Source organism: Miniopterus natalensis, chromosome 6 (assembly GCF_054644295.1).
Source record: "Miniopterus natalensis isolate mMinNat1 chromosome 6, mMinNat1.hap1, whole genome shotgun sequence".
Taxonomy (NCBI): domain Eukaryota; kingdom Metazoa; phylum Chordata; class Mammalia; order Chiroptera; family Miniopteridae; genus Miniopterus; species Miniopterus natalensis.
The window spans coordinates 37,752,418-37,765,092 of NC_142086.1; the positions used below are offsets into that span (position 1 = coordinate 37,752,418).

Consider the following 12,675-nt stretch of genomic DNA (forward strand, 5'->3'; position numbering starts at 1 on the left):
TGTCTCTTTTCCTTTTGGATAGTAGTTGTTTTTCAGACTGATTTGTAAAAGCTCTTTGAAGTTAGTCTTATCTGTCATGAGTTGCAAATGTTTTCCCAGTTTGTTCATTTTTTGGCTTTGTATGAGGTTTTTCTTTTTTTTTCCTCGTGTAGGCACTGATCTTTAGGTCTACGAAACTTCTTTGAGGTTTACTCATGTTTATCTGTCTCTTCTACCAAGTCTTTCTAATATATACACACAAGTGTTAATGAATGCCATCATGGAAACATAAACATAGCCATGCTTGTATAAGACAGAATTTGATCCTATCATCAGATTGAAATATGTAATAATTATTGTGTTTTTTAAGCCTTAATAATGATAAGTAATATTTCTTAAAGATTTAGTTAATGGAACTATTTTTTGGAAATCAGTACTTTTTATTCTGAAATAAGTACTATGATAATAGTTAAGTGCTGAATTTTCCAGCAACTATTTTGTTTTACCTACTATAAATCTCTGGTTTTTTTCCTAGTAAAATAAAGGAATTAGAGCCATAGATTTTGAGACTCTTATAATGTAGCAACAATGGTACATTTCTAATATCTTAGAGTTCCATAGTTCTTTGTACTTTTCAGAGGGTATTTATGTGTGTCACTTAATCTAGTGCATATAGGTAGATAGGGCAAGAGTTTTATTATTTTAACATGTTAGGAAACTTCACTGGGAAATGAAGTTACTTAGCTAAGGTTAATGACAGTACAGGAACTAGAATCCAGCACTTTTCTGTATATTAGCTTCTTCTAAGTGGTTTACTATATATGTGATTTTATTGGTGGGCCAGGACTTGATCTGCGTAGCAGAATGATCTGGATAATTAAGACATTACTCATGTTAATAACATATGCTACTTTTGAAAAATAACCAAACAAGCTAATTTGTTGAGGGTTTTTTTGGTGCATATGTGTGTAATATATAGACAAAAGCTATATTGGAAATTAATTTCAAACTTAATTATATTAATAGGGGTAAGAACAGAGAAAAAAGTCTTTTTCTACCCTTTATTTTATTTTTTAAAAAATATGTTTTTATTGATTTCAGAGAAAGGAAGGAAGAGAGAGAAACATCAATGATGAGAGTCATTGATTGCCTGCCTCCTGCATACCCCCTGCTAGGGGTAGAGCCCGCAACCTGAGCATGTGCCCTGACTAGGAATCAAATCTCGGTTTCTTGGATCATAGGTCAATGCTTAACCTCTGAGCCACACCAGCTGGGCTTTTTCTACCCTTTAGAATGTGTATCATATTAAGGTAGACTAGGCTATGGCAACAAATAAATCCAAATACAGTTACTCAGTAATAATAGATGTTTATTTAAGGTGGTCAGGGGACTCTTTACTCTGTCACTCTGGGTGGACCGAGGCTGAAAATAACTTTCATTTCAGCACATGCCCTCCAGATCTCCTGAGAGCCCTCTCCCTCTTGGTAAGCCAGAAAAAAGAGAGAACATGGAAGGTTGTATGGCTTGCCTAGCAGTGGAACACATTACTTTGACTTATATTTCATTAGCTAGAGGTCAGTTACATGGCCATATCTAAATGCAGAGGAAGCTAGGAAATAGAATTCAGCTGTGTGCCCAAAAGAACAGATTTTGGTGAAACAGCAGTCTGTCTCATGTACTTATTGCTTTAAAGTTTTCTCAAGGGTGAAAAAATCAGGGTTATACACTATAGCATTATAACTTATAGTATTCTTCCCAATTTAGGAATTACACTGTCAGAATATTTCCGTGACATGGGCTACAATGTCAGTATGATGGCTGACTCTACCTCTAGATGGGCTGAGGCCCTTAGAGAAATCTCTGGTCGCTTAGCTGAAATGCCTGCAGGTAAGTCTTTATACTACTTATTATGTAAACAAAACTGATAGATTTTGGGGGGCTGCCCTAGAACCTCTTTTTTCATTTTTTTTCATTTTTCAGATAGTGGATATCCTGCATATCTTGGTGCCCGTCTGGCCTCTTTCTATGAGCGAGCAGGCAGGGTGAAATGTCTTGGAAATCCTGAAAGAGAAGGGAGTGTCAGCATTGTAGGAGCGTAAGCACCTAAATTGTTTACTTTTCAAGGGAAAAGGGGTCATGTATTTTAAAGAGAAAATATTTAGTCCCCTCTGAGGGCAGTGATTCTTACCCAAGTTGCACATCAGAGTCACCCAAGGAGCTCTTTAGGTCATTTCTGTATGTTCTGGTTCCACAAATGTGACTTGACTGATTTTTTTACATTTAAGTCACAATATCCTAGGAATAACTTAGAAAATTATAGCACCTTAAGGTAAGGTTTTATCATGATAAAAACAATGTGCAGATTCATGATCACTACATAAAGCCATACTTTGTTCTCAGACCTTTTCTTTCCTTCCTGCTTAATCTGTTTGATTACTGAAACTGCTTATAATAAATGTCTGTCTCATTTCTCATACTAGAAGGTATTTAATTGTTATCATTCTTATTTGATAATTAGTCCTGGTTTCTATTTAAGATTTTTATGTAAAATTTTCTTTCCAAAGGCCATTACTAAAGTTATATTAAAAAGTCATTCACATTAAAATTGACTTTCATATACAAGTTATTTTTTATAAGCATTTCTTTTTTTAAAGCATTTCTAACAACTATTTTTATCTTTTAATTTTAGTGTTTCTCCACCTGGTGGTGATTTTTCTGACCCAGTTACATCTGCTACTCTTGGTATTGTTCAGGTATATCTTTTCTAGTGTAGCCAACTTCGGAGTTTGCCACCTTCCCCTCATCCCCACCTGTTCTAATGTTATCCAAATCCATCATGAAGTATTTAATTTAGTTATAAAGAGTAGGGAATGATAAAGTCTGTTTTAGTGTTTTATGAACATTCTTATCACTGAGAGCCTTTAATGCTATTTGTTCTTTCTTAGCTCTTTACCTGAGGTTTATAATAAACAGTATCTATAAGTAGGAAATATATCTGGGGTAGCAAAGTTTTATTAGAGTAATAGTACCCTTAAAGTTAGAGTAACTTCAGGTGTAGAAACAAATGGGCCCAAAGATGTGTAATGATTAAAACTCAGTAGCAGTTTTTTTCTCCTCATGGTTTGGTCCAAGGCAGATGATCCTATCAGAGGGCAGCTCTTTTCCATCCAGTAGTAATTCATGCCTCCTTTCATCTTGTGGCTCTGCTGCCTCCTAGCCTGCATCTGGCTGGCACAAAGGGAAACTGGAGAAGGCACACCTACTTTCTAAACCTTTGGCTCAGACCCTGTACTCCACTCATTCTGTTGGCCAAATCAGATGAAAGCAGAGCTGGAAAAATGTAGTTTCTGCCTAGGCAGCTGCTTCCTAGTGACAAGACTTGAATGTTAGTGGATAGCTAGCCAACTTAGCCATTAAAAGAAGCCTAAATGAAAGATGTGTACAAATAGGACTATGGTAAAAAGAATAAAATAAAAAATAGATACATTAATAAGTATATGTATTCATGTGGGGGGAAAACATTTGCTTATGTTTTTGTCAGCATCATATTGAAAGAAATGGCAGAGGCTAAATGTATAACTCTCAAGGTCTTTAACTTTTGCTAAAACTTTGAGTTTTAAATTGTAGGAAAAAGGGGGTAAAGTTAGGGATATATAAAATGTGAATGTTTAGCCTCAGAAAAATAACTGTCAGGTCTTACTGGATTAGACCTTTGTGATAGGGAACTGAATTTAGTCAGAACATTTAGAGGATTTTTTAAAAATCAAAATTAAGTGTCTATTCTCTCTCAGTAGGCATTTTCTGTTTCTTCTGTTTGTATTGTACCATAATAATCTTCAAAACAATTTTTCTTTTTGCTATCCAATTTGACACACAAGGAAATTCAGATAAATTTTGAATTTGATTTGTAGATACTGTCTATCCTGAAATTGAAAGAAATATATATAGATAGATATAGATATATATATATACACACATATATATAATGTTTTTATTGATTTTTAGAGAGAGAGGAAAGGAGAGGGATGGAGAAATAGAAACATTGATGAGAAACATCATCGATCGGCTGCCTCCTGCACACCCCCTACTGGGGATTGAGCCTGCAACCCAGGCATGTGCTCTGACCAGGAATTGAATCGTGACTTCTTGGTTCCTAAGTCAGTGCTCAACCACTGAGCAACACTGGCAGGGAGGAATATATTTTTTAATTGCAAGTTTTATTCTATTTCAGTTATACTTGGTATGTACTAAAAAGATATATTATTTGACCAAAAAAATATATAGAGTTGCGTATTTAGGACAACAAATATACCTTGATACTTTTAAAAAATTTTTATTTTTAAAGAAAAATTATTGTTGTTTGCTTGTTTCTTTGTTTTGTTTTAAAATCAGGTGTTCTGGGGCTTAGATAAGAAACTAGCTCAACGTAAACATTTCCCCTCTGTCAACTGGCTAATCAGCTACAGCAAGTATATGCGTGCCTTGGACGAGTACTATGACAAACACTTCACAGAGTTTGTTCCTCTGAGGACCAAAGCTAAGGAGATTCTGCAAGAGGAAGAAGATCTGGCAGAAATTGTACAGCTTGTGGGAAAGGTGAGTTGTAAAATCCCACTGGAGTGTTGTAGGACAAATAGAACCTTGGATATGCAGATTCTGCCAAACAAAATGTGTACTTATTAAATATATTTAAACTAATAGAATTATAAGTTATTTCTTTATCTAGCAGATATTTGAGAGACCTATTTTATGTTGTGAAAGGTAAAAAGGTGATTATTGTTTTTATTTTCTATTGACTAGCAAATCACTGACAGTGGCTTAAAAGTGTTTTAGTGCTCATGGTTTTGGGTTTGATGGGCTCAGTTGGGCATTCTTGTTTGGGATCCACCTACAGTTGCAGTCATATAATGGCTTAGACTGGAGTTATTTGAAAGTTTCTTCCTTCACATGTCTGGTACCTGGTCTGGGATGGCTGGAACAGCTAAGAGTTGGCTGGGCATTTCTCCCTCTATGTGGCATGTCCACATGGCAGTTCAGGGCTCTCAAAATGAGTATAAAAAAAAGAAAGAAAGTAGAAGCCACCAGCCTCTTAAGCCAGGGCCCCAAAACTAGTATAATATCATTTCTGTCTTATTGCTTTGGTCAGAGTAGTTACAGAGCTTGCCCATATTCACTTCAGAGTGGTCAGTTAAAAGAAGTAACTAAATTGTTAGGGCCTTTATATTCTTTTCAACCACTTAATATGGTCCTGGCTTTACTGTAGGTGAGAAAGAAACTCTTGATTTACTTTTTTTTTTTAATCCTTCCCAAGGATATGTTTATTGATTTGAGGGAGAAGCATTGATTGCTTCCCTCCCATATGCTCCCCAACCAGGGATTTAACCTGCAACTTAGATATATGCCCTGACTGGGAATTGAACCACAACCTTTTGGTGTGCGTGACAATACTACAGCCACCTGAGCCACCCGGCCAGGGCTTGATTTTACTTTTATTTCTTGAAATAGACTGTACCTGTCACCAACCAAATTAGAGGGGGTAGAGGTAGGATCTATTAAAATACATTTTTTCAGGAGCACTAAGGCTAAGAGGATTGGATTCTACCCACCATGACCTGCCCATAGAAATCTATTATCAGATTACCCTGTGAGGTTACTTTTGATCACTGAGCATGTACATATCCCCTTTTTATACACAAGTATTTGTCACAAAAAGACATACTGAATGATTCCGCTTATATAAGGTATCTAAAGTAGTGAAATTTGTAGCAAGAAGAAAGTAGAATGGTGGTTACCGGAGGCTGCGGGGGGAGGAAAAAGAGAGAGTTGTTGTTTAATGGGTGTAGAGTTTCGGATTTGCAAGGTGAAAAGTTAAGAAAATCTGTTTCACAATGCCACTGAACTACACTTAAAAATGGTGATGATAAAGTTTACATTATGTTTTTTACTACAATAAAAAAGAACATCAATCAAAAAATAGTTATGAAGTGAATTTATAAATGGTGGGTGATTGTGTGTGTTAGATAACTTCTGCTTGCTTGTTGATTACTACCGTGGTCCCACATTATGGAAGTAAATTTCTAAAATTATGTATATTTTTTTCTTCTAGGCTTCTCTAGCAGAAACAGATAAAATCACTTTGGAGGTAGCCAAACTTATCAAAGATGATTTCCTACAACAAAATGGATATACTCCTTATGACAGGTAACCTATCCTGCTATTCCTTTTTATTAAATTATTTTTTATTTTTCAATTACGGTTGACATACAATATTATATTAGCTTCAAATATACAGCCAGTGATTAGACATTTTTATGGCTTACAAAGTGATCACCTTGATAATTCTAGTACCCATCTGACACCATACATAATTAGTACAATAATATTGACTGTATTCCCTATGCTGTACCGCTATTGCTTTTTTATTTGAGGATTTTCTATCGAGGTTTTTAAAAAAGTTTTAATTTTGATTTTTTTTTTTTAATTTTATTTATTGATTTGAGAGAGAAAGAAAGAGAAACATCAATTTGTTGTTCCACTTATTTATGCATTCATTGGTTGATTCTTGTGTGTGCCCTGACTGGGGATCGAGCCTGCAACCTTGGCAGGGCTCTATTGAGTTTTGAAGGAGGAGCTGCGTACATTAAAAATCATTTTTATTTTCATGACAGACATCTAATAATCTAATATGTCCCCTTGTCTGGATTTTGCTCACTTGTCCAGTTATAACAAGTAAGCAAAAAACTCATTACCTAACCATCTTTAATTAGATTAAGTTGTAGCTTAGTATGCAGATCCTGAGGATCATTGCCTCTTTCAGAAACTTTTCCCACTACATCTTAGCACTGCCCATGTCTCCTCCACTCTTTTCCTAAAGAATGTTCTACTTTCCTGCCTTATTTCACAAGAGTCTATTCTTTTCTTTCTACCAAAGTCCCTGATAGGTGCCCTGCCAGCCCCTGGTACTACTTCTCGGTGCTTTTTTTAAAAATTTTTGTATCTGCTATTAACATGGCTTATTTAAAGTTTCCATTTTCTTTAAACTTTGATAATTTGGTCCATTCACCATAGGCTGGCTTTTCCCCCTCAAATTATATTTGGCCTTATATAAGACTGGAGAGGGAACTGAACAAATAGAAGGATTTCCAAAATGTAGGACAAGCAGAAAATGTGACAATATAATCTGTAAGGCTCAACAATCTACTGTATAGCAGAAACTTAAGCAATTATCCACACAAAGATAACTCAACAAGGGGGAAACTCTTTGGAAAGAGTGTGGTGGAGAGTATGCATGAAATTATATATGCCAATGTGTTTTAATGTGTCAGAAAGTTGATAAGAATATGTGTGAACACAGTTGAATATTTGCTTGCATATCTTCATATTACAGCATGTGGGTAAATGAAAATGAACTCCTTAATGTGGAAAAGGGCTTAGTATTAACTTCAGGAAATTGCTGTTTCCTGTTCTCTTATTCATTGTACTTGAACCTGCTCTCTATCACCAGGGAATCTTTACAACTCAGTTATTTTACCGTTTGGGTTACCCTTTTAACGGCACTGTACAAAACCAGATCCTCAAAGAGATTAGATTATAGTAGTACTGTTTTATTGTTCTTGAAAAATAAACATCACCCTTAATATAAGAAAAGAATATATTTCTTCATCTACTATCCATTCCATATTCTGAGACATCTTTGTCGAAAAACTGGTCTTTTCCACTATTCTTTTTTCATTCCTTATATATCATCCAATAAATACAAGTAGTCTGCATATTTAAATAAAGAAGCTAATGCTGTCATATTTTATAAAGTTTTATATTAAGTATGACCCTGCCTTGGATTTTGTTTTTGTTAATTGTTTTGGCTTTTTTTACCCTAGGTTCTGCCCCTTCTATAAGACAGTAGGGATGCTGTCCAACATGATTGCATTTTATGATATGGCCCGTAGAGCTGTTGAAACCACTGCCCAGAGTGACAGTAAAATCACATGGTCCATTATCCGTGAGCACATGGGGGAGATCCTCTATAAACTTTCCTCCATGAAATTTAAGGTATATTTAGTTTCTGCTGTAACTTTTTTTAGAAGGAAATGTTTCTTTTTAATTTTTTAACTATTTGGGTCCCAAACTTGGTGTATGAAACTTACATTTAGTATTTTCACACATGCTCAGGTTATGGAAAACCAGGACAGACCTCAAAGTTACGTTCAAATAGGAATTCTAGTGCTAAAAATTATACTGTCATGTCTAAAATAAATGCCAGTACATCTCCCGTTTGTCTTAACTGCCAGGCAATTTAGTGCTAAAATTGCTGAGCAGCAATTACCTTACCTCACCTGCCTATTAACATCCAACCCTTATGCTCATTTGAAATGACTCCTGCTGTTTACTTCTTTTAAGTGTCCTATTACATAATATTTTAAACTTTCAAGTGGACTGTAATTCCTTTGGAAGTACACAGACATAAATAGATAATTAAATGAAATTATCAGTAGAGACTCAATATTGTTTTTAAATATTTTTTTTAGTTGGATTATATTTATTTATTTCTAAGTCATAATATTCAAGTATATTTACTAATCACCTATTAAAAAATTGATGGTTCTCTGAATGTGTGTTTTATGTATACAGGGTATCCCAAAAAAGTATACACACACTTTGAATAATTGTAAAGGCAGTGTTTGTAAAGGTTGTTTGTTAAACTTCTTAAATGTCACCAAAGAGTGAATAGTACAACATGGTGTATGCATCATGACAAGAATATTATGAAGGCATTAATAGCTTTTTCCCCAAGAATATTCAAAGACATGGGGAAATGCTTATGGTATAATGAGGGGGGAAATCAGGTTGTAAAGAAATTCTATATGTAATTGGATTCAATTTTTACTTTCAAAATATTTTTAGGAATAGGATAAAAAATATGTAATAGCAGTGATTTCTGGTAGTGTGATTAAAGGTGATATCTTTTTTCTGTTTACATGCATATTGTATCAAATTGACATCACAGTTGCTTTTTAAAAAAAATATATGTTTTTGATTTTTAGAGAGAGAGGAAGGGAGAGCGAGAGAAACATCGGTCGGTTGCCTTCCGTATGCACCCTGACCAGAGACTGAACCTCAGCCTGGGCATGTGCCCTGACCAGGAATTGAACCAGTGACCTTTTCGGTGTATGGCATACTGCCCAGCCAACTGAGCCCCACCAGCCAGGGCCACATCACAGGGGGCTCACAGTTGTTTTTTAATATCATTAAATGCCTTCTGAAGCATTGTTTTGTTGCTGGAGAGTAATTACTGTTTTTAGGCACTTAGGAAATTTCCAGTTGTGGTATGGACAGCTTTGTCCATATAGTTGGTTTTGTTAATTTTCCTAGTATAGATTCCCAGGAGTGGAATGATTGTGTCAGAGAGCTTAAACATTTTAAGGTGTCTTTTATACATGTTCCTCAATTAAGTTGCTTTCCATAGGGATTTTAATGTGGTGCATTTGAAGATTATTTTAGAAATTTTACTTTCCTGTCTCAATGTGATACTCTCAGATGTTGAATAGTAAATTCTAATTTGACTTAGTTAATCCAACTATCATATACATGCAGTGAAATGTATCTAATATGTGATGCTGCATAATTTTCCAGTATTTTGCCTTCTGTTGAGGGTAAAGCCATTGGTCATTGAATATAGTTAGTAGGTCAAATACAATATTGAAATTTTGTCTTTCTGTTTGGTTCAGGTATCACACCATTTATACATTTCTACCCTTAAAGGAAAAAAGGGAAATAAAGATAATTTTCACTCCTTCCTGTTGTTTACCAGTGTACTTCAATTAATTTAATACTAAAAATACATTAAACATAAGTAACTTACTACATGTTCTAAAAATTATTTTCCAAAGGTAAATTGAATTCTGTAATGTCTCTTTACAGGATCCAGTGAAAGACGGTGAGGCAAAGATCAAGGCTGACTATGCACAACTTCTTGAAGACATGCAGAATGCATTCCGTAGCCTTGAAGATTAGAACTGTGATATCTTCCCTCCTTTTTCTCAGCAAGCTCTCATATGTGTATATTTTCCTAAATTTCCCATCTCAAACCCCTTGCTTCTTTATTGTGCGGCTTTGAGACTAGTGCCTATGCGTGTTGTTTCCCTGTTTATTTGGTAGGTATTATACAAAACAAACATTCCTTTGTTCCAGTGTTCAAAAGACCTCCCTGATCCTTTCTCCAAAGTGGTGAATGTAGTAACTATGATATACAATGGCTACACTACTGTATATTTGTATGTAGGCTGACGTCTCTCCTTGTCCTAGGTTTGCCCTTTCCTCATTACCATTAAATTTAAATAGGACTACTGCATGTGCTGTCTTTGCAGTGGATTTGGGATGAAAGGCCAGATTTCTATACATTTGACAGGTACTTTGTGAAATGACTTGATATCTATCTACATGGCAAGGTTATTTGTAGCTTAGCATTTTGCTAAATAACTTCTTTGCTGGAAATACTTGCTTTTTTAATAACATATGAATGATTAATGTTTCAATTATGCATTGCTTCCCCAGCATAAATCAGGAATATTTGTGGGAAACTGTTGGGAACTATACTGTTTTTAAAATAGGCACTTGTAGGGCTTCAGCATAATATATGAATCAGTACCCTCTAAAAAGCGAAGAAGGAGCCAGATGGTCAAATTGAGATTAACATCGTTTTGTTAAAGCTTATTTGGTTTCACTAGGAAAAATTTAGTATCAAGAACTATTCTGCATTACTAGAAAATTCTTTTTAAAATCACATTTAGAACAATCACTGAGAACTTGATCCATATCACACCCTCTTTCTTTTCCTCAAATATCTTAGAAGGCTGAGCTGCTAAGAATCATGTGGCAGTGTGATGGGCAGTAAAATGTCACAAAGAAGATATGTAGTAGTAGTTAAAGGCTGTTTGCACATTTAAGGACCAGCTGGGCTGTAGTGATTCTTGGGACCAGAGTGGCATTATGTTTTTATAAGAAAATGACATGTCACGTGTTTGCATGTTTGTTTGCTTATTGAAGTTTTGAACAGTTTACTAATTATAGAAAATAATTCTTTCGTGTGAGTTTTGATTCATTAGCTCAAAAGAGTTCTCAGAATATCTATAGCCATAGCAGCATAATAATTTCCATTCAGTTTAATAGGGATGAAATTGGTTTTCATATCTGCCGATAGCAGAATCTAGGTCATGTGAAAAAGATCATTTCTTCCTGTCTTTTAAGTATTTGTTATAAAATAATGGTTTCTGTTTTTGTACAATAAGGCACACCACAGAACAGCTCTGAGAGCAACAGTTTCCCATTAACTCTGACCAATAGTGCTGGCACCATTGCTTTCTCTTTAGGAGAGGAAAGGGCATGTGAACATGTCTAACAGTCTCAAATACCCAGATGTAATAAGCATAAATAAAGTATTTATTTTATGCCTTAATATGTTATTTAAATTTTTAGGTAATGTATTTCTTCTGGTCTGATACGGAAAGGTGTAGTCAGTAGAGAATTCAGCTGTAGTTTGTTTAAATCCTTGCAGATTGCAGTTCTTAACAGTTCAGGAGAGGTATTCTTCCATACAACTTTTTGTAACCTTTCAGAATACTGAAACATAAAAATTTTGCAATGATTTGTTGAGATGTGGACTTAATGGTGCTGCTTAATCAGTTGGCTTCCAATGTGGCCTCCTACCCAGAAGCCCTACGACCAGTGGAAATTAAAAGAATTTCAAAAGCTTTCTATTTCTACTTTAAATTTACCAGCAAACCAGGATTGTGATGGTTATGAATGGTATGATGAAGAAAGATTGACCAAGTTTGTTTTTTGTAGTTCTAAATACTCCTTTTTAAGAATGTTGATGTATGGGTGTAAAAATGCTAGAGAAACTATGCTCAGATATTTATTTTAAGTGTCCCTTCACCTATATGTTACAGAATTTCAGATTGGTCACTGATCATATTTCCTTAAACTTGCAACAGTTTTTTAAAAATGATGCAATTCTGTATTTATTGTGCTGTGCCTGGTCCTAAGTGGAGCCAGTTAAATAAGTTTCATATGTGTTTTTCCAGTGTTAAGTCTCACAAATTGTACCCTTTGGAAATTTCCTTCCATCCTAAAGAATGCATAGAAGAGAACATATATATTGCCTTCTCATCCTTGAGATTTCACTCTCTTTATGTGAAAAGTTGTGTATAATTGTTAAAATCTATGAAAGAATAAAAAGTGGATTTAAATTAACATTTTTTAATGTATGTGTGGGGGGGGCAAGATCTGCTAGAAAACATGCCACCTTATATTTTGACTTGACGTTTTCAGTATGACTTTTAATTTTTTATTTCTCTCTTATCGAATTGGGGCCCTCACTATAGATTGCAAAAAGTCCTATAATCATACACTATGATTTGGAAATGTAGTACACAGAATCTTATACCATTCTGAATATTGTTTTAAATTGAACAAGTAAATGGTTTGTAAAAGTACACTTGTAAATTAAAAGAGATCAGTGGTACTCGTTTTTGGTAAAGTGAACTAAAGCCTTGTAATTCAGATTTTGCAACCCAAATTACAATTCAGTCTAGCAACATGTTACTTGGCACATATTTTATTTTCTTACATGTATCTTTAACAATTTCCAAGGAAATGAAGTGTGGAATGAACAATTCTATTACTATTGAATGCCAAGTT

The 12,675-nt window shown here is 34.7% G+C and overlaps 1 protein-coding gene across 2 annotated transcripts in view; it reads left to right on the top strand.

Moving 5' to 3' along the window:
- ATP6V1A (ATPase H+ transporting V1 subunit A) overlaps positions 1-11,991 on the top strand; it is a 48,562-nt gene extending 36,571 nt beyond the window's left edge. For both annotated transcript variants that reach the window (XM_016200230.2, XM_016200231.2), the window contains exons 9-15: positions 1,744-1,866; positions 1,960-2,074; positions 2,669-2,732; positions 4,372-4,575; positions 6,086-6,180; positions 7,857-8,028; positions 9,898-11,991. In XM_016200230.2, coding sequence (XP_016055716.1) covers positions 1,744-1,866; positions 1,960-2,074; positions 2,669-2,732; positions 4,372-4,575; positions 6,086-6,180; positions 7,857-8,028; positions 9,898-9,990 — 866 coding nt within the window. In that variant the 3' untranslated portion in view covers positions 9,991-11,991. The remainder of the gene's footprint in view (positions 1-1,743; positions 1,867-1,959; positions 2,075-2,668; positions 2,733-4,371; positions 4,576-6,085; positions 6,181-7,856; positions 8,029-9,897) is intronic.
- Positions 11,992-12,675: the final 684 nt, after the last annotated feature.